We start from the raw sequence: 20699 nt of genomic DNA on the forward strand, positions 1-20699 counted from the left end.
GATAAAAAAAATTGAACTTCTTTCAATCATTATGAATATTCTTTGTTAATTTATCTGTCCTTTCCTGATGTTACAGAAGGATTCTTGCATTGAGTAGCCAAATCATTCAATCCTGAATAAATACTGTATAAAGATTTTTTTTAAAAACCCATCCCACAGCCAATTGCCTCACATTAGATCATGGACAAGGAAATAAAGCCCACAATAATGCCAGATAAAAGCTTGGTAACAGATTTTTAAAGTCTGATTACTAAGAGATATAAACAGTGATAACTGACTTGCCAACTGAAAAAAAACATTGTGGTTGATTATACTTTCATTGCTCTAGAACAAAGAGCACCGAATAAGAGGCAAACTGAATACCATCATTTATCCTTGGTTGTTTTATATTTATAATTCTAAATATAAAAAGAAGAGGGAAATAAATACTATTTACCATCTGCATATAGAGACACAGACACATTCTAATGGGATTTGACCTTAAGGTTTTTCAATAGCTTCTGTGTATGTGATAAAAACAATGAAGCAGCTGATTTCTAACAAAGTTCACCAAATGGTAAAAAAAAAATATCTCTACTTCTCCAAAACTAACATTGCACAGCCTGGTTTTTTTTTTTTAAATATTTTTGTAATTATTGAAGAAATGTTTGCATAATGTTGTTTAATTTATGATCCACTAAAAAAAAAACTATTATTCCTCAGACAGGGGCTTGTTATGTATGATTTGGGAAGAACAAACACAAGCTTTTCATTTTGTAATAGTTGTGTGGCTGAGCATGCCTGACAAATCTTTTTTTCTTCTTCTCAGCCCTGTTTAATGGATGACAGCTGATGGGAAGGGGAGACGCAAAGAAAGCCAACAGAGCCACTTAAAAAGCAGAAGTTCTTTCCTAATTAAACAAAAAACAAAAAAAGCTTAAACTCTAGTAAAAAAAATACAAAGAAACATTGAGAGGAAAAAAAATCGAAGATCCTACTACCCAAACTGAGAACATACAGGTACTTCTTGACTTATGACCACAACTGAGTCCATGTCATCCATGTAAGTATTTGTTCATTGACACAATCCTATATTTTCCTATTGTGGTTGTTAGAGGCTTTTCTCTGCCCCACCATTGGCATGAAGAAACCTGCTGCAGGCCAGAAGCCCTCAATAAGCTAAACTCAGTGGTGCATGGGCCTCCTGATGTTCCCCCTACTTGCAAGAAGCTTGATCTCCTCTTTCCCCTCCCATCACCCCCAAGAAAAAGAAAAGACCCTGTTAAGAACCTTTGTTAGCTTTCTAGCTGAAGCTCGCATTGACTGGATGCACCAGACAACAGCTGCCGAGAAAGGTATGGGGAGGGCAGTGGTGATGGTGAGAAGGCTTCTTGGAAGTGGTAGATAGCAGGCCAGGCTTCTCAGGACTGATGAGGGGAAGAGTGTTTTCATCTTCACAGGAATATGATAGGAAGTACCTATTTGTTAGATTTATATTTCTTTTTTTTATTCAGGAACTGAAGGCAGCTCTTCCTTTTCTCATTTTTTCCAAAACAATAATCTTGCTAGAGAGGTTGTCTTGAGAGAGTATAATTGGACCAAAGTCATTCATGAATTTCTATGACTAAGAGTGGATTTAAAATTAGGTGTCCCAGGTGCCAGACCAACCTCTTAACTACAGTATAAAGCCATCATAAAGGCTCTGAAGAAGCTCTAATTTTTAAACAAAGAAAGTGGGTGTCTTAAAATATTAAATTAAGGCTTACTTGGCTTGGGTTTAGTATACGGAGTGTGTTAAGCTAGACTTTGTAAACTATGAAGTATGACTTTTATATAGTGGAGTATGAGAATTTGACCATGTGACAGTTAGAAAGTATTGTCACATATTCACAACTGAATCAATTAAGCTCTTAGGAAGAAAGCAGAGATTATTAACATTTATAATTTCAAGGCAATTTGGATTCAAGAGATTATTCATAAAATATATGGTTTTTCTATATAGAAATTAAAGAAAATATTATATTTAGCTACCATGTTCTCAATCTTTCAGTCAAAATAAAGTAGTTTCAGTGTGGTGCTGCGGTTTTAATATTTAAAGGCTTATTGTTGATGTTTCTAAATTGTTGTAGACTGCCTTGTGGGATTTTTTTAGCAAAAAGTCCTTATAGAAACAGAAATTAATAAATAAATTCACTCAATGAAACTAAGGCTAAGATTGGAATATATAATTTTTTCTGTATCCTGTACAGAGATGGATTTATAAACTGTACAGATGCATATAGACAACTCAACAAGACTTCCATAACGAAGTACATTTATTGGTTCATCAGGTATCCTCATAACTCACATTTGTGATGAAGTTCTTCTTTAATGACCAATCCTTTGTAGTAAAAGATGGTTATGTCCTAACCCATCTCGTAGCGATAGAAAGAAGCTGCCATGAGTAAGAGAGTTCAGGCAAAAGTGAGGAAAACCTCCCCCAACCCTTCAAGGGTCAATTTAGTGACCAATCAGGATTACAGATGTAGCCACGTGACACGAACTACATTTCCAGGATACCTTTAACTACATTTACCATGATACATTCCCTTAAGGGGACAGCTCATAATTCCTAAGTAACTATCCAATTCCCATAGACTGGCTGGGACAGCACATAATTAGATCTGTTGTCCCAAAGGTACTTTTCAAAAGGCAACTGGACTATTGATTTTTTTCTTGAAAACATTTCACTTCTCATCTAAGAAGCTTGTTCAGTTTTGACTGAATGATGGGGAAGGATTTATATTCTTTTCAGTCATCTGGTGTTAGCCCTCTGAAGGTCAGTCATAAGCTGTTTCCTAGCTAAGATCTAGACATGATTTTTCCCTGAATCACATCACTTCATATTTTCACATTGACTCAGAGTATCAGCTGACGAGTAGGACCTTGAAATCAATTACATAACACATTCTTTGTCAAGATACTCTTGAATTGAAAATATGGTACGTACATTTTAAAAATGTATGTAATCTTCTAATCAGAAGTGCCATTTTCAAATGTAATAAATACTAAATATTTATACACAGAATTTCCATGTATGACTGCTCCCATAGCTTTGATTGCCATCAGTCACCACCCCTCAATAGATCTCTTGCCTTGTTTTGAAAAAGATTGTTTTCCTTCCACTAATTTCGTGCAGGAACCTTCCTTTTGTCACTATTCATATCTCTGCACCTATATACCCAAGTACTTGGTTATTTTATTTACTTTATCGCATTTTGGAATTGCCCACCTCTCACAGAGTGGCCCTGGACCGTATACAATAATACATAAAAACAATATATAGCAAGAAAGCTTAGACCAAGGGTATCAAACTCATGTCATCACTGGTGTGTCATGTGTCATATCGGGACTTTTTTCACCTTTGCTAAACCAGGCATGGGTGTGGCCAGCATGTGACACATCCAACCTGTGGGCCAGGAGTTTGACAGCCCTGGCTTAGACTTATATACCACTTCGTAGCACTTTACAGCATTCTCCGAGCAGTTTACAATGTCAGCATATTGCCCCAGCTTTATTTTACCAATTTCAGAAGGATGGAAGACTGAGTCAACCTTAAGCCAATCAAGATCAAACTCCTGGCAGTGGACAGAGTTAGCCTGCAATACTGCATTCTAACCACTGCATCACTAAGGCTTAATATATAAAAGTTAAAAAAATGTAAAAAGATGCAAGGATGATTAAAACACTGTTAAAAATTAATTAAAAGGCAAAGGGCAGGCTTATTCCTTTTACTTTCAACACCCTTGGAAATATATATTTTTTCCATGAATAAATAAATGTAATAAATATAAATATACTCCATAAAGGTGAGAAATTAATTCCATATAATAAAGAAATATGACATATAGGCAGTCATCTTTGGAGAATAATATTCTGCAACTTCATTTTGGAGAAAACAGATCACAAATGACAAACGACTGCCCACATCATAATTTAACTTTAAGTTGCAAATTACTTTTCTTTACAAGGAACTTTCCAACAATTTAGCATATCTCCTCAAACCTCCACACAGTATCCAAGAATATATCAATCCCATCATATTTTTTCAAATTTATTAATTACCATTACTCTCATTTTTGATTACATGAAATGAACTATTTCTACATTAAATGCCATGCTACTACTATTACTAGTCTTTCATTGGGATGTTTCACTGGTAAAATATCTAAGGGATTAATCTTATTATTCAGTTGCCACATCACTAAAACTAGCCAGTAACTTTTTCTAGAGGGCAGGAATGGATGACATTGTGCTCCATTAATTCCCCATTCACCTTGGAAGTGACTTGAGGACATGCTTCTCTGTTTCACTTCCAAAATACATTTTCCCATCTTATGTTGCCTAGGCCCTGGGGAATTTCTGCCCACCTGAGACAGAGAGTTCAGATTATTTTACATTAACCTCAACAGTTCATTGGCTCTCTTGTTGAAGATGGGCCACATATGAGGCAGTGTTTTAATAATAATAATGTGCTTTAATAGTACCTTTTATACTTTCCCTTGACAGCACTGCTGAAATAGAAAAAGTCACCAACCTGAAACCTATCAGAATTTTTAAAATTATAAATATCTTTTCCTAGAATAGAATTTTGTCTCTTACTATATCCTATTTTGGCTTTGTTTTAAAGGCCCGATTGGAGAACTAGCTTACTCAAAAAAAGAAAAAATGTTTGTCTCTAAACATATCTTGTCTATGCTATTTCTTAACTTAACCACTCTGCCTTTCGGCAGTGCTCATAAAAGGAAGTATAGAACTTATTCAGACTTACTAGAGTAGAATAGAGTATAAAGAAGTACCTTTTAGAAAAGTGTGCATATCCACATATACATATAGGTAGTTCTCGATTACTGATTGCCCTCTAGGCCAGCTGTCTCCAACCTTGGCAACTTTAAGACTTGTGGACATCAACTCCCAGAATTCCTCAGCCAGCTGGCTGAGGAATTCTGGGAGTTGAAGCCCACAAGTCTTAAAGTTGCCAAGGTTGGAGACCCCTGCTCTAAGCAATCATTCTAACGTATGACAGCACTGAAAAACTTATGATTGATCCTCAAACTTACAATGGTCGCAGCATCCTGAGGTCACATGATTGCAATTCAGGTATTTATCAAGCGGTGCTCATTTATGACAGACACAACACCTTGCAGTCACTTGATTTCCATTTGCAACCTTATAGCTGGTTTCCAACAATGTCAATGGAAATGCCGTCAGTAAGTCACAAGTTGCGGTCATGTGACACCATTGCAGCAGAACTGACCTTGTAAGTTGGATGTGATCATGTGATGATTCACTTAACTACCATGTCATTTATTGATGGATTTACCAGTCCCAACTGTAGTCATTAAAAGAGGACTACTTGTATACAAGTATATATGTCAAGAAAGACTTGACTATGAAAGAAGAAAGTGGGGAAATACTTCGGCCTACAGTCTGGGCTGACTATCTTACAAGCTGTTGCAAAACATCTCAGTCCAGACAGGATTGTTTCAAGTTATCATTAGCACACATTAAGATGTTGGATAATCATTTGTCTGAAGTTGTCAGGTGGTGCTCCATTCAAAGTCCGAGAAAGAAATGCTTAGACTCCATTACATAGAGAAAAGATATCTTTTACTGAAAATCAAGAGGTAGCATCAAAAGAATTCTGAATCTGAGGAATTGCGCGCGAAAAACACATATACAAAGTGATGGCAACATTCCCACCCACAATAGTTCAAACTGTCCATCCAATTGAAGTTGTGTATAATGTCATGTGGGGCAACTTCAGGTGGTGATGCAGCCATCTGCCCATTGACCTTGGCCTGTTTTGATAAAGAGTTGCGACTGCACAGTAAGCAAGCAAGTAAGCATAAACAATAAATTTTCCAAGTTAAACAGTTCATTCTCTAAACCTCCACCACATTTCTCACACCCAAAAAGCCCAAATATTTCACCACCACCCATTACTATGGCAGCCAAAAGATGCAAAGGAAAGGGAAAGGAATCTTGAAGGCTGACAGAAGTGGTGTAGTGTTTCCTGCCTAAGTAGGAGGTCCCTTCCAACTCTATTATTCTATTTTATTCTACATCAAGGAAGCAGCTTAAATGATAAGTGTGGATATGCCGTAATATAATTCCTCCATCATATCTATTTCCTATTGAACATTTAGATGTTACAAGTATGCATTAAAAAGCAGCTATCTTTCATCCACCCTCTCTCTCACACACCAACATACATTAAGTCCAGCTGGGATGAGGATCAAGCACAGTGTAGAAATATAGTGTATTAAAAGAGAAATGATTTCCCTAGCTAGCACCATTATTTTCTTCCCCAGATAAGAAGAGCTTATCTGGGAAAGAAATATAAATATAGAGCACTTACATAGTCATGTAAATCCATAATAGTTATACCTTAGTTGAAATCCTTTAAAAACTGCAGTTGCAGCTGTTCATTACCATTTACGTCATGTGTTAGAAAATCCTTATCCAGAAAAGAACACATGGGCTGGGCTACTTTAAAAGTAACATGGCAGAAAGCCCAGGTATAATGCACTGCAAACTAGGCCACTATTTGCTCACTTCAGCGTTACCAGTAAAAACAGATAAATTGAACAGAGATGCTTTAAGTTACATATAGCAACTGCAACAGCAGATTTTTTCATCATGTACGCAGAGCAAACTCTATGAGACATGCAAGGGAAAATATCAATTGCATGCAGTGAATGGGAAACATTCTACACTTGGAATCCATTGAATCTACACCCTACACTTGGAATCCATTGAATCTAAGTATTCTTCTTCTCATTTAAAAAATCAGTGTGTCTCTGCCAGACAGTTTATCTGTTATACTACAACCAAGAAAGCCCAAATCCTGGTTTTGGAATTGGACTTAGTTTTAATCCAGTTGTGGCTGTCTTAGTGATGATGGCTACAGAAGGAAGATTAGGCTGAGACGTTTAAACACTGAATAGGGAGAGATCATTCAATCAGTTATTGCTCAGAGTTGACAGCACTTCTTTCCATAAAGAAGTCCTTATCTTCTTTATGGAAGTCCTTTCCATAAAGAAGTGAAGAAACCAGAAGCCATGCTATGAAATTGCATTGAAATGTCAAGATGGCAGCAGATTTAGCATCAGAAACCTTGGATCTGACCTCTGATCAAAGAAAACCTTAGTAACCAATTCCGAAACATCTCAATCATTCCACAAACAGCAGAAATAGCTTGAGGTATAAGACAAATAATGTGCATCATTTGTTCCCGAAGGAATGCTGGATGAAGGGATGTCTAGTAAGATTGAAAATTTTAGAAACAACTTGCTAACCATAATATCAATTTGAGGGGGGAAATGACCAGGAGATCTATGGCCTTAACTTCAAACTGATGTTTTGTGACTCTTGTAGGAAGAATAGAATGGCACAAAATATTCTAACATTGGAAAAATTGAAGGACACTTTTGAAAAATAGAGTCAGACATGAATGCTAACAATGTGAATAGTGATATCTGCTTCTATAGACAGACTGTATCTAAGAGATATTATGGAAGATGAACAAATTTTATCTGACAAGACAGAGACTGAGTTGAAAATGGATTTACAAATGACAGGCTACAAAAATGGTATCGGAAAAATGTTATAATGGACATACAAAAGAAACCAAGTGATATTTTAATAATTACAAGGGACATATAAACAACAAACCAAGAGAGTGACCTGGATGGGTTTTTTCCCCAAAAAAATTGGGCATGCAAAAGAGATTTGTTAAAGCTTTGAAGAATCTTGTGAGAAGGGACAAAGAAGAAATGAAAAGAAATCAAGTTCTCTGACATTATTTGAGTGGACTAAATGTCAGCGTTCCAGGGAAAATCCATTCCTGTCAGTAACTCCAAGACACACGTCATCTCAAAGTACTTTTATTAGAACAGCATCTGGCACATACTATGGAAATCTAGAACTAAATCTTCCCGGCTTCTCCACAAAGTCCCAACCTACAAACCATCCCCTTTTCCTCATCACTACATCACATGCACCAATCCCAAAGTAAGTTCTAATTCTTTCTGCGCCATACTCTGTAACCTTGAACTATCAAAATAAAATATTTGTCTACTAAGAGCTACTCAATTAACATCACCCCTCCCACTTTCTCAACTATGTGGCAGCGATGAATTCCATAGCTGACACTAAGGATTAAAATTACAAGTAAACGGAAGGAATATAAAGCTGATTTATTTGACCAAGGTTAAAATAGATATATTATTACCAATAAAAGAGCATATTTGTAGATATATTGTTATATCTAATAACCCTTAATGGACATTTCATAAGACCAGAATTGAAATGATGGTACCTTATGGGTTTGTTTATTGGTTAGAGAAGGTATATTGAAATTTAAGAGGAGGTTAAACATTACTAAAATTGTTTATACTTGTGATGAAGTTTGGAAGTCTCTCTCACACACATATACAATATTCTTTTCCTTTTTTTCTCTTGTTTTTCACTTCTTCCCTTTTTTCCCTTTGCACTCTTTCTTTGAATTTATATTAGTTTGAATGTTATATTAGTTTATAGTATTGTAATTCTAATGTTTAAGAAAATTATTCAAAAAAATTGAATTCGATCTTCTATTTGTGTTTTATAATGGGAAACTTTAGCTTGTTTTCAGCAAGATGCTGTCATGTAAAAGGACCTGCATGAACTGAAAGGCAGAATCAGCCTCTTGCCAAATTAATTAATTTATAATTATTTCATTATTTATTATAAAGGATAGAAGTTTTGCAGCAAAGGACAATGTACTATAATGTCATATGAGAGAAAGTCAGATCAGGGGGGAAAAAAGGGAAACTCTGGAAGGAAAAAGAAAGTGGGTTAAGAGCCTGAAAGCGAAATAGTCATGAGATCTCTTGTGCTAATGCTTTAGCATGACAAAAGCTAACAGGGAAAGTGAAGCAGCTTTTTAAAATGCAAAGTGTACAAGTTAGTGACTCAATTCAAAACATCAAAGACTTTTTATGAGTGAAAAGAAAGTTAGCTATCTTAGAAAATAGGTCTCCATACTTAACAGACATCTGCTGGGTTTAAAATTGAACAAAAATTCAACATTTTCCTTATGAGAAAGAAGAAAGAACTAAATGTTAAAAAGAAAGAACTAAATGATTTACAGACTTCTGAGCAATGAAGGAGTCCCCCCCCACCACAAGTTAAACTATCAGGCCATCCCTGCTTAGTAAATTCTCCTGCCTCTTTACGTGGAAGCAATAGGATCCTTCAATCACAACCAAAAATAAAAAGAAGTAAGCTGAAGATTGGACTTTACTTGTGACTGACAGCTTGAAAGCAATCCCAGAATAAGGATTTATACCGAAATTCAAGAATCAGCTATTGTATATGACTAGACATTTTGCTGGGACTTTTATTATTCTGCAACTTTCACTCACGATACAGAATAACAGAGTCAGAAGGGACCTTGGAGGTCTTCTAGTCCAACCTCCTGCTTAGGGAGGAAACTCTATACTATTTCAGACAAATGGTTATCCAATCTCATCTTAAAAACTTCCAGTGTTGGAGTATTCACAACTTCTGGAGGCCAGTTGTTCCACTGATTAATTCTTCTAACAGTCAGGAAATTTCTCCTAAGTTCTAGGTTGCTTCTCTCCTTGATACTAGCATGTATTTTCCTACAACATATTACTGTATGTCAATTTCTAACCTATATCAAGATTTGGTTTTCAAACTTAACATTTCTTTTGGATTTCTGTTCAAGCTGTTACAATGATGTAGTAGGGTTGGGCAACACTTCAAATTCAGAGGCTTTGGAACGTGTAGGGGGATATACATATGATCCCCATCTGCAACTCCTTAAATTAACCTCCCCCCAGGTTCACACAGGTATCCTTGATACCTACACCACACCTGCAGCAAAAGACTTATTTAGTTTAAGGTTGCAAACAGCTGTTAGCCGGGCCCCTATGCAACATTGCACTGCCCCATTTATTAATTCTAATCTACCTGTTATCTTCTACCTGTTATGTCTGTATGCTTAGTAAACATTCTAAAGCACAGCTTATAATAATAATGTGATTGTTTCACAGTGTGTGACTTCATTTTTTAAAAGACGGCACACTGCTTACCATTAGATGGCTGTCTTCATATGGCTCACTAACATGCCAACTAATCATAGATTCTTGTACAAATTCAGGCAATGTCTTTATAGTATGGATAATAAGTCACATGAATCCCCAAAATTGGATTAAGTGAATTATGTTTAAATTAACTATGGGTGTATATTAAAAGCTCTATCCCTAAGTGGTAGTAATTGATTCAATTGTATTCAACTGTTAAGAGAAAGATTATAAAAATAACTAAATGTTATATGGAGACTTGCTGTTTCAGAATTTCTGGAGAATTACAAGCTGCCTTGCCTCTATATATTGCTACCTGAGTAATACCAAGGGAAGAAAATATGAAAAACTCATAGTGCAAAGTCTCTTAGTTTGTATGGATGTCAATATATGTACAGCAAAACAGGAACAGGTATCAGAAAAAAACTAAAATCAGAGAGATCATTATGATTTCTTAATATTTAGGCAAAAGGGTAAGATGACATCTGTAAAGGACCCCACATTTACCTCTGCCCAAGTTATAATATATTGACATAAATTGCAGATTTTAAATAATAAATCAAATATCATCCATCATCTTATTCTGAAGTAACATTTTATTTGGAAAACATTTAAATGTCATTCCTAGCACTACATGGATTTTGCATCTATGGTCCAGGACTTTTTCATCCATACAAACTAAATTGAATTTCTCTTTGTTCACAGTGAGATCAGTGGGTGAAGTTGCAAAATGGGAACTTACTCTCATGACAAAGCTCCCCAGGACTATGAGGATACCAGCTAAAATTTGTCTGGGTTGTATTCTTGAAATGGTTCTCCAACCATTCCATGGGTAGGTGTTAGTGTAGGTGATAAATGTAATAGAGGATATTTATTTGCTATGCTGCTCAAATTGAAATTAGATCAGAGTCACCCCCATATCCTATTGATCTAAAGAAGTTCTTAAGCTACACAAATCATATAACCCAAAACAGAAAGTCAGAGATAATTAGGCCTCTATATTTATTAAACATCAGATTACAAAAGGGGTCATTCACAACATTCCCTCCATTAATGTCTGTGGGGAAAGAACCCAACAGGTTTGGGTGACATTTCTAAAACCTAGCAGAGTATGGTTCAGATCTGGACCTTGGGGAAATGTTACACCAAAGAAAAAGGGACATTGATTGAAAAGGCATATCTCCAAGGCCCCTAAAAATGGCAGTCATTAAATAAGGGGACTTAAAGTAAGATCTTCTACAAGATCTTATGGATGGATTAGGAGAAGGCAATCCTGAAAATATCTAGGTCTTCTATCTGGAAATTCTTATTGAAAACTAACTCATTCACTGATTGAATACTTTGCAAGTGATTAATTGATTGCTAAGCCACAGTCTCATCAACTCAAGTTGAATGCACTTTAAAAACCATGTTGCCTAATGGATAATGTTCAACATAAAAAGGTAGACTTTTATTTAAAAAAACCACAAATGGAGACCCAATCTTGGTGTCAACATGCAATATTTTTGGGTGAGTAGAGAGGATCCTATGTAGTGCAATATAGTAGTTACTGACCCTAGCATTACAAAATGAAAAGTACAGGCTGGCCTGAGAAGTACAGAGCTGGGCTATTGCAACATCACTTCTTCCCCCAAAATGTCTTTGGGTCCTTTCCTCAACACACAAGTCCTTGAAGTGCTAGTAGATTCATAAAAGGACTACAAAAATATGTCTTTGTTCGTTACCAGGCTGGGCTTAGGAAAAAGTTGGGGGAATTGTGATGTCCCTGTTACTTCCCATCCAATAAGCTCTATTTAAACCTAAACTTGGTAATGAATCAAGTACTGGGCCTAATTGCCTTGGTCCCTTCCTTTCTCTGATCTTCTTTGTAGAGATTTCATATTAATATTGCAATCAGATCACAAAGAATGCTGGATGGAGACAAGCTCCAGAGGTGTTTCAGATAGAAAAAGTAGCTGCGAGATGGTGGGTATCATAGAGGGACCCAGCACCTCAGCCTTTGAAAGCTTGCAGGAGATTCAAGGCCCTCTTCAATTTGGTAGGGGTCTCTGATTCAGAAATGAACCCTAACGCTTGGGTACAATTATTAATTCCCCTTTGTTGTTATTTGAGCTTTTTTTTTAATGTAACAATGATCAGTCTTAAGGGAAAGAGGTGAAAAAAGGAATAAGTTATAAAATGTAGTATTCTTTAGAAATAGACAGAAATAGAAATTTGTGTAAGTGGCAGATAAAGGCCAGATTGGCTCAGGAAATGAAGTGTTAGGATTCTATCTAGACTAAACCATTAATCTATTGGTCAACTATGATCACTCTTACACTTTCAGGAATCCCTGTGTTTAAAATGGCATGGGACCCAGAATATAATAAACCTCTATCAAAGCTAAAAGATATTTTCATATCACAATCGATGCAGAAAATAAATCATCATTATTAACAAGTTGTTCTATGGGCACAATAGGTTATTCTCCTCCAAAGCAAAAGCCTCTAATTGTGTTGGGACTACATTTCCCAAGACTCCTGAGCTGTCATGGTTCTCCAGGGCAGCAACCAGAAATCTCAGTCATCACAAATACACCAACATATCTGGAGGACAATAAGTCTGGAAAGTCCCACACAAACCTTGACATTATATTCACTGGCCTTGATGCAAACAATTCACTGATAGTTTATAATGTACTACATCACGTTGCCTGATGAGTACTACTAACATGCTTTAGTGATGAATTTTGCAACAAACATTATACTCATTTCTATTGAAAACACAGAACTCCTGTAGTTATTTGCAGAGGTTGGAATCTCAGCTGAGCTGTAAATGAAAATCAAGTTAACAAGAGAAAATAAGTTGTTGTTATGACGCTTAAATGTTTCTGCTTCAGAGATGAAGCTGCAGCAACTGTTTGTTTATGTAGGACACTTACCTCGAAATACATTAGGGAAGGCATCAGTAGAAGGTGGCATTCCTGAGAACTTTCTCAAGTGATTCAAAGGCACTCTTTCCCCTTGGATACCATCTCTGGTCTGCCTGTACTCCAAAAAATCTGCAGAGCCTGACTTTTGAGCGATTTCACTGGGCTGATCTGAAACCTCGTGAGTCCAGTCTGCAGATCGGCTAAACGCCCCTGCCAAACTGGCAGATCTCTGTTTCTTGCTTGGTGCCTTCTCTTTCAGTCGAGCGGGCTCTCGTCTCCTTTTAAAGAGAGGGCTCTGCAAGGGGGAGAGGCAGGGTGAACGGTTCGGAGAGCTCAGCTGCCTAGTGGTGGTTTTGACATAGCAGGGGTTGATGAAAGGGTACGATCTAAAACATTTGGAAGTGTGCACTGGACTGCTGGAGACATCCTCTGAGGAACAAGTCCCATCTTTCATTTCCACAGAAAAGCCCTCCTCCCCTGCTTCCCTGCTAGCTGACAAACTCCATTTCCTGTCCGTGGCCACAGCCACCTGATCCTCGCCTGCACCTGCCAGTTCAGCCTCTCTTTTGCCACCTGTACCTGCAACTCTGTCAGTCTCAGACTCCCCAGCCGGGGGTGGGAAATTAAAGACCGAGCTGCCCAGCAGAGCCCCCTCCTCTTCTGTAATTGCAGCGTTGGGAGTAGAGAAGACGTCTCCTCCTTCAACAGCAGGTTGTTCCTCTTCTGATGACAATTGCTCAGGCCCTTCCTGCATCTCAAACACACTGCTGCAGGAGTGCTCCATTCCGTTTGCCCTTTCCGGCACTTCAGCCTGACAACTTGGGACATGTTCTACAATTTCTGATTTTGCAGAGACTGGCTGCTCGGTATCCGGGCTACTGTCTTTGTCACTGCTGAGTGAAAGAAACCTTTCAAAATCGAATGGGGTTGCTTGAGAATTAGCCATGTGTAGGGCCATTGTTTTGGTGCCCTGCTGCTCAGTTCCAATGTTAATTGTCCCCTGCTGCTGCTGCTGCTGCTGCAGTCTAATTGCCTGCTGAATATCAGAAAGCAAATCCTCTTGTTCGGTGGCTGAATGAAAACTGTATATATCCGTATCTGAGCCGGAGCTGGTTCTTTGTCCATCTTGCGGCTTGGCAGCTGCAGGGCGAATTTCATTTGTATTTTCAAAATGCTCTGCATCGGTATCCGAGAGACCCCCTTCATCTGCAGAAATGCTTATATCAGGAGTTTTGGTGAGAAGGGAGTGAGCACTGTCTAGCTCTCCTGTGTGCACGGCCTGGCTCTCTAAAACATCCTCTCTCGAGCTGCTGGTTCCATCTTTAGATTTGGAAAGATTTTTCCGGATGCGCAGATTAGAAAACACGGATGACCTGGCTTCAGACTTGCCCTTCTTCTTTGATTCTCCCCCTTTGCTGTGCCGGCCCAGAGTCTTTTTGCTCCCCCCTCCTTTCTTTGTGCCTTCAACATCCCTGGGCCCAGAAGCATCCTCACCTCCTTCGTGTACATCACCTGCGTTCCTCTTCAGCTTCCCATCTTGGTTCCCCATGGTGTTCAGCAGTCGGGCAATGTCAGGAATCAAGCCATGGTGCTTAGCTTCGTTCACCTGGGCAGGCAGGCCGGCCCTCTCAAGTAATCCAGGGTTGTTTTCAAGCTTTGGTGATGCAAGGAGCGTGCAGGCTTGTTCTGACTCTCTCTCGGCTGCTCGAGCTGCCTTTTTGCATAATGTGTTGCCAGCATAAGGCTCCTCTGAGGCATGCTCAGTAGAGCACTGAGAGATGCAGACAGCTCCTTCCAATGGCAGCTCCTGGTACCGTTGCCTTTTCAGCTTTCCTCGGCTCCCCTCCCGGCTCTGGCTAGATGGAAATAATTGTGTCTGGACAGCAGGAACTTTCTTCTCCAGTGCCTCAGTCTCCTGCATTGTGAACTCGCAGGAGGTCAGTTCGTGGCAGAGCACCTCAGGAGTCAGGAGTTCAACAGTTTCCTTCCCTAGAATCGGGTGTTGGAGAAGAGAAGAGGAGAAGGGAGAACAAAAAACAAAGGGGAGCAAAAATTAATAATAATTAAATCTCATGATCCATACCAACTTTCTGGTTATTCAACAGGAAATCTGGGATCTTATGTTGCTTTCTGTAGTACAGAAAATCGATTAATTCAGTCAAGCTTTTTTTTGGTAAACAATATTAATTTGCTCTTTTGTGCATTTTTATGAGAATCAACTCTCCATTTCTCTCTCTCTCTCTCTCTCTTTGAAACACAAACATTCCATTCTAACACACCTGCAGACACACAGTGCTGTACTTTAAATATATAAACAGCAGTATCTAACTATGCAATGGTTCATTGGAAGAAGTACTATAGGTTCATGATTTTATAGATTACTGAGGGGCTTGGTCTAAGTGACCATTCAGAAAGACGTTTTGTATTCCAAGGGGGTATGAATAATGATAGCTCTCCAAGGGAAAAGCCTCATCAGTATTCAGCACACACACATTATCCATTAAAAAGACAGCAAGGGCTGGGGAGCATATGAGTATGTTTGGTAAACCCCCCCCCCCCCAAAAAAAATGATACCAACCTTCCTCAGAAAAACACAAATTTAAAATAAGGTACATCACAAGGATTTCCATACCAGCAATACTGTGTTGCTTCTACACATTTTATAAAAAAACTACATTGAAAGTTTGATATGGCTTGTTAAACATAATTGTTCATATTTACTCCTCCAGTAAAAACACCACATAGTCACAAACTGCTTATTGTGAAATTACATTATTTTAAACTAATGTTTCCAAAAAGAAAAAAAATGAAACTTGACATTGTAAATCAGACTAAACTTTATCTCTTTCATTATCTTACAGCAGCCTCCCTGCGATTTTTAATTATTAGAAAAACCCAGATTTGGAATTTAAAAATATTTAGCAGCAGACTTGAGAAATAGACCCATGCTCAATTTCACCATTTTAATGACCTCTGACTTCAATGGGTCAGACACTAGTTTTTAAAAGGGGGCTGTTTTTTCTTTAAATATGCATTTTTAAGAGGTCACCTCTAAAATAGGCATATAATAAAATTAATAAAGTTTATACAAAGCCCCCCAATCAATATACACAAACATCTTACAGATTAATGGTATTTGCATATTCATAAGTGAAACTGCTTACCAATCATAAAATGTGCTGATTTCTAAAATCTGACTTTAAAGAGTTGCAACTTTATTTGAAATTTATGTTAGCATAATAGCTTAAAGAAATTAAAGTAAATCTATAGGGCAGCTCAATGATCTTCGATTCTTAGTTTAAACAACTTTCATGAGTCCTGCTTTGGACGATGCCTAAAATGGAATGTACTTCTGCTATCCTAACATGATATGTATTTCCTAGTAATAAGAAGCACCATTTTAGTGTAGAAAGCGTAGGCTTTAAAATAGAAATAATAAAATTAAAATGTGTATCCATGTGTGATGGCTATTGATGATAAAAACATCCCAAGTCAGAAAAACGTAGTGACCATGTTGTTATCCACTTAAGACTTTTAGGCAACCTCAGTTTAGGGGAAAATGTTTCCTGAGACTTGAGATTTCATCTACACTGTGAGACAGTATCAGTATCTCACATGTATATTAGGCCAGAAAAGTTAAAAATAAACTTGATTCCTTATTTTAAGATTTTTTTGCTTTATTTATACCAACTGATATTTTGACAAGCGACAGCAACTAAGCAAGGGAAGGGCCTATTCTTTTTATATAGCTCTCTAGCTAGCAGAACTGAACAGATAGTCTCAATCTAGGCCAGGAGTGTCAAAATGGTGGCCCGTGGGCCAGATGTGTCATGCGCAGGCCACACCCACTCCAGCTCTGTGAAGAGAAAAACATTGTGATAATGTCATGTGATGACAACATGATGACGCGAGTTTGACATTCAGTTAACCTTACTAAGCTACTGTAAGTGTTGATTAAGTAATTTCAGTTGTTTTAGTAAAGTTAAAAAATCAACAAGTTGAGACCTTGGAAGACAGGTTTTTGGAGCTGAAAATTACTTTTTCATGCTATTCATTGAAGAAAGCATGTCAGACTGTTTCTGAGTAGAAATGCTTAGGAACTGGAATAATAAAAGAGATGATTTCTGGATCAAATGGTTAATTGCATTTATTTTGTGGATCTGTCTAAAGACCCATGCATAAAATATCAAGTCCATTTTAAGATCCTTCTGAATGACTGGTTAGAATCAAGTCTAGTGTGATCACATGCTTAAAATATTCATTTAAATAAAAAGGTTGGAGAGAGTTTGGTTTTTAAAAACTCAGTGAAATGCACATGCACCCATGTAGGAAGACTACTTTCTCTTTTGAAACAAAAGGGCTGAGAGCAAACAATTAAACTCTTATCTCTCTGGGTTATTGTGAAATTACAATTAAGGTTTTAAAACCAGAAATGGGGCCTCAAAAGTTACTTTTTAGCTAACTTAGACTTAAGTAAATGGAAGTGAATGGACCAATCAGGAACTATGTCCTTTGATCTTCAGCTGAGTATTAGTGTCTTAACATTCCAAATTGGTAGAACAAATGGAGAGGGGTAGAGATGGATAATACATATAAATATTCTACCCACAGGTGTTTCTTTTCTCAGGCAATGAGAATTCTTGATGTCAGCTAACTATGGTAGTCATGGTTATCAATTCCCTCCATTAAATCTCCAAAGACAAATTCCTTAACTCTTCATGTCTGAGAAACATCAGTAGTCCTAAGTCTTATATCCCTTGTGGGTTGGACTAACATTGTTATGCAACAAAAATTATGCTTTAATTAGTTTGATATATGCAAATGCAATCTTTATCAGTACAAATTATAATAGCCTTTTCACAAATCACACCAACATTTGTTTATTTCTAATTTAATGTAATTTATGAAAACATCAATTTTAGGTTAGCATTATATGCAAGATAGACCACAATGGCTTATTCAACAAAACATGATTAAAATGTATCATAATAAAGATTGTATGTGAATCAGATCATAGAAAATAGGGATACTTATTTTTGAAGACAACTAGTAATACTAGCTATTAATAGACATCTTACACTTGTTTCATTTTCTATTTTGAGAGAAGATCTAAACTAAAGTTAGCAAGCATGTTGCAATACCTTATTATTATCAATAGTAACAAGCTTGCTTAAGTTTATTCAAATGAACATTTGAAAGCTTCTTTTAAGTTTATTTAATTTAAATAACTTCTAATTCTAAATTACTAATGCTATTGGAGCCTCAGTGATACTGGTCCTTTTACAGAGACATAAATAACTATAAAGGTGTTGCCAGTTGTAAGATACACTTTGATATTTTCATATTAAGCAATACCTCAACACCACAGCATTTATACACAGATAACACTGGGAAGCCATAGAGATGATCCACTATCTTAAACATTTGGGGAGATGAAAACATCAATATCCAATAAACACAAAAAGAATCCTCCCAAACCCTCTGTTTAAAGAATAATATTAACAGTACCACCAATTCTTACCTTTGTTTTGTTAAATAGTTTCTGTTGATTGTAATGAAAAACTTCATATCAATTTAATGTTTGGCAAAAATATATACTTGGTTCTTAAAGGTTAATACTTAACCCTTTAAATTCACTCTCAGAATAAACATGTATAACTATAGTAGAGAAACATCATTCAATCAAACTTACATGTCGAAGGGGCTTTCACAGAGACAACTTTGCCTTTAAATCCGGAAGTAGAAAGTCAAGTGAAATCTTCCTTCTCATCATTTTTACTTTAAATTGGACTGCCCTTTCCCAGAGCGAGCAGGAACAGGAAAGGGCTAGGTCATTTTTGCTGCCTTCACCTGGAGTAGGTAAACCACCATTTCCTGGAATAAAGCCAAGTCTAAACAGACCCACACTTTCCCTATAGTATAAACAATTAGAAGCAAATAGCCAAAATAACATAAACATTGCTTTAAATATAGCTTTCTTTTTCATGGTTCTTAGATATTAACTTTGTTATTACTCAGTAATCAAGAGAGGAAAAACATAAGGTAGAAAAAAAATGCTGCAAGCATGTCACTTCGAAATGAATTTAACAGCACAGCAACAAAGCACTAAAAATAGAAATTAGCCAAATACCAAAAAAAGAGCTATAGAGAGCTAAAGTTATGCTTAGACTCTAGCAGATAATTTAGTAGGATATTCAAGCAGTTCCTTAGCAGGATGAGATACCATGACCTCCACCCTCACACACACTTTTCACAGCCTAATTACTTGTAATAAGTGCAGATAAGCACAATAGGTTACAAAGACTGCACTGAAAGAAACACATCTGCAGTTTTTCACATTTCAGCAGCTGTTTTCCTTACTACGTTAGGCTGTAGAGTTTGTCATGATATTTAAATTTACTAAACCACAATTGGCTGGTTTTAATCAGTGGATTCATACAAAAAAGTAAAGCATGAGCAAACAAGCCACACGTTTATGCTCATACAATATATTAAGGTGTAGTAATCTTCACATTGTTTCTTAAATAAACTAACTGGGGTCCTGTAACACAAAATGGATAAGTAATGGTTTTTGTAAGCTCAGATGTGGTTTCTTTAGCTTCTGTTTAGTATGTTTTGTTAACAAAGGACAACTTGCTTTAAAAGTAAGGTACCTTTTTTTGATAGATATTAATCAAATTTGAACTGTTTTGTTTTTTAAAATAAACCCTATATGTAATTTCATGAGAGAATATGAAAGTCTTTAATAATGTTTTAATATATCCATGACAAAAATAATGGCAAAATTTACTTTAACTTTGATAGGATTAAATGACAGGTAGCCAAACCACCTTTCCTCATAAAGTCTTTATAATTAGGAAACATATTCTATATTAAAGACTTTGATGTGATTGTCTTTATATGAACTGTTAATCATAGTAGAGATTATTGCTCTGAATGGAGGTTTTTAAATTATGATAAATAGAAAATTTATGTTTATAATGCTAAAACTAGTTTCAGCTCAGTAATTTATTATATCACATTTAGGCACAGTCTGATTCACAAGCAGCCAATTCTAGAGAATTTAGTACTGCATTCAGCATGCCATGCAAATCAAGACAACTGGCTAAATATTATTTGACTAACCATAGGCAATTGTCTCATTTGAACACAGTGAATGTCCCCTGTTCTTCAGGCTTCCTGCAGCCAAACTCAGAAAAAATGCCTAGGTAAAAAAAACACAATATATTCATCTTTTTTTGCCTAACAACAAAGAAAGCAGGTGCATCTTACTGATTCACATTTCTACAGAATTCACATTTAAAACTACTTTTAAAGAAAAGCTCTCATTTAACTGGGAAAAAATAAGTATCACTTGAATGATTGTCGTGATGATGCAATAAAAAATTATTTTAAAAGTAGGTTTTTACTAACTGTTGCCTGTGCAGTAAAATATGCATCCTGCTGTTTCTAGATCATTAAAACTATTGACATTATTGACATGGAGCTATAAAAAGAACTTGTAAGTCAGAAAATACAATAGTTAATTGTGTTTAATGCACAAACAGTTGGCTAGTTTACAGTTCACTGTGTTGCATGAACCCAGTTGAGTGCATTGACTCAGTACACTTGGTTAAGTATTCATGAATGAATATGTTAATATTATTTATCTTCCCTTTCATTGGCATGTTTGGAAA

The 20699-nt window shown here is 36.6% G+C and overlaps 1 protein-coding gene across 1 annotated transcript in view; it reads right to left on the reverse strand.

The window, feature by feature from the left end:
- The window catches only part of FMN2 (formin 2), a 193930-nt gene extending 178929 nt beyond the window's left edge, over positions 1–15001 (reverse strand). Inside the window, 1 exon segment of the mRNA XM_087967456.1 lies at positions 13033–15001. Coding sequence (XP_087823582.1) covers positions 13033–14944 — 1912 coding nt within the window. The 5' untranslated portion in view covers positions 14945–15001.
- Positions 15002–20699: the final 5698 nt, after the last annotated feature.

This window comes from Notechis scutatus, chromosome 1, assembly GCF_049901735.1.
Source record: "Notechis scutatus isolate UNSWTSFEM ecotype Mainland chromosome 1, rNotScu1.2, whole genome shotgun sequence".
Lineage (NCBI taxonomy): Eukaryota > Metazoa > Chordata > Lepidosauria > Squamata > Elapidae > Notechis > Notechis scutatus.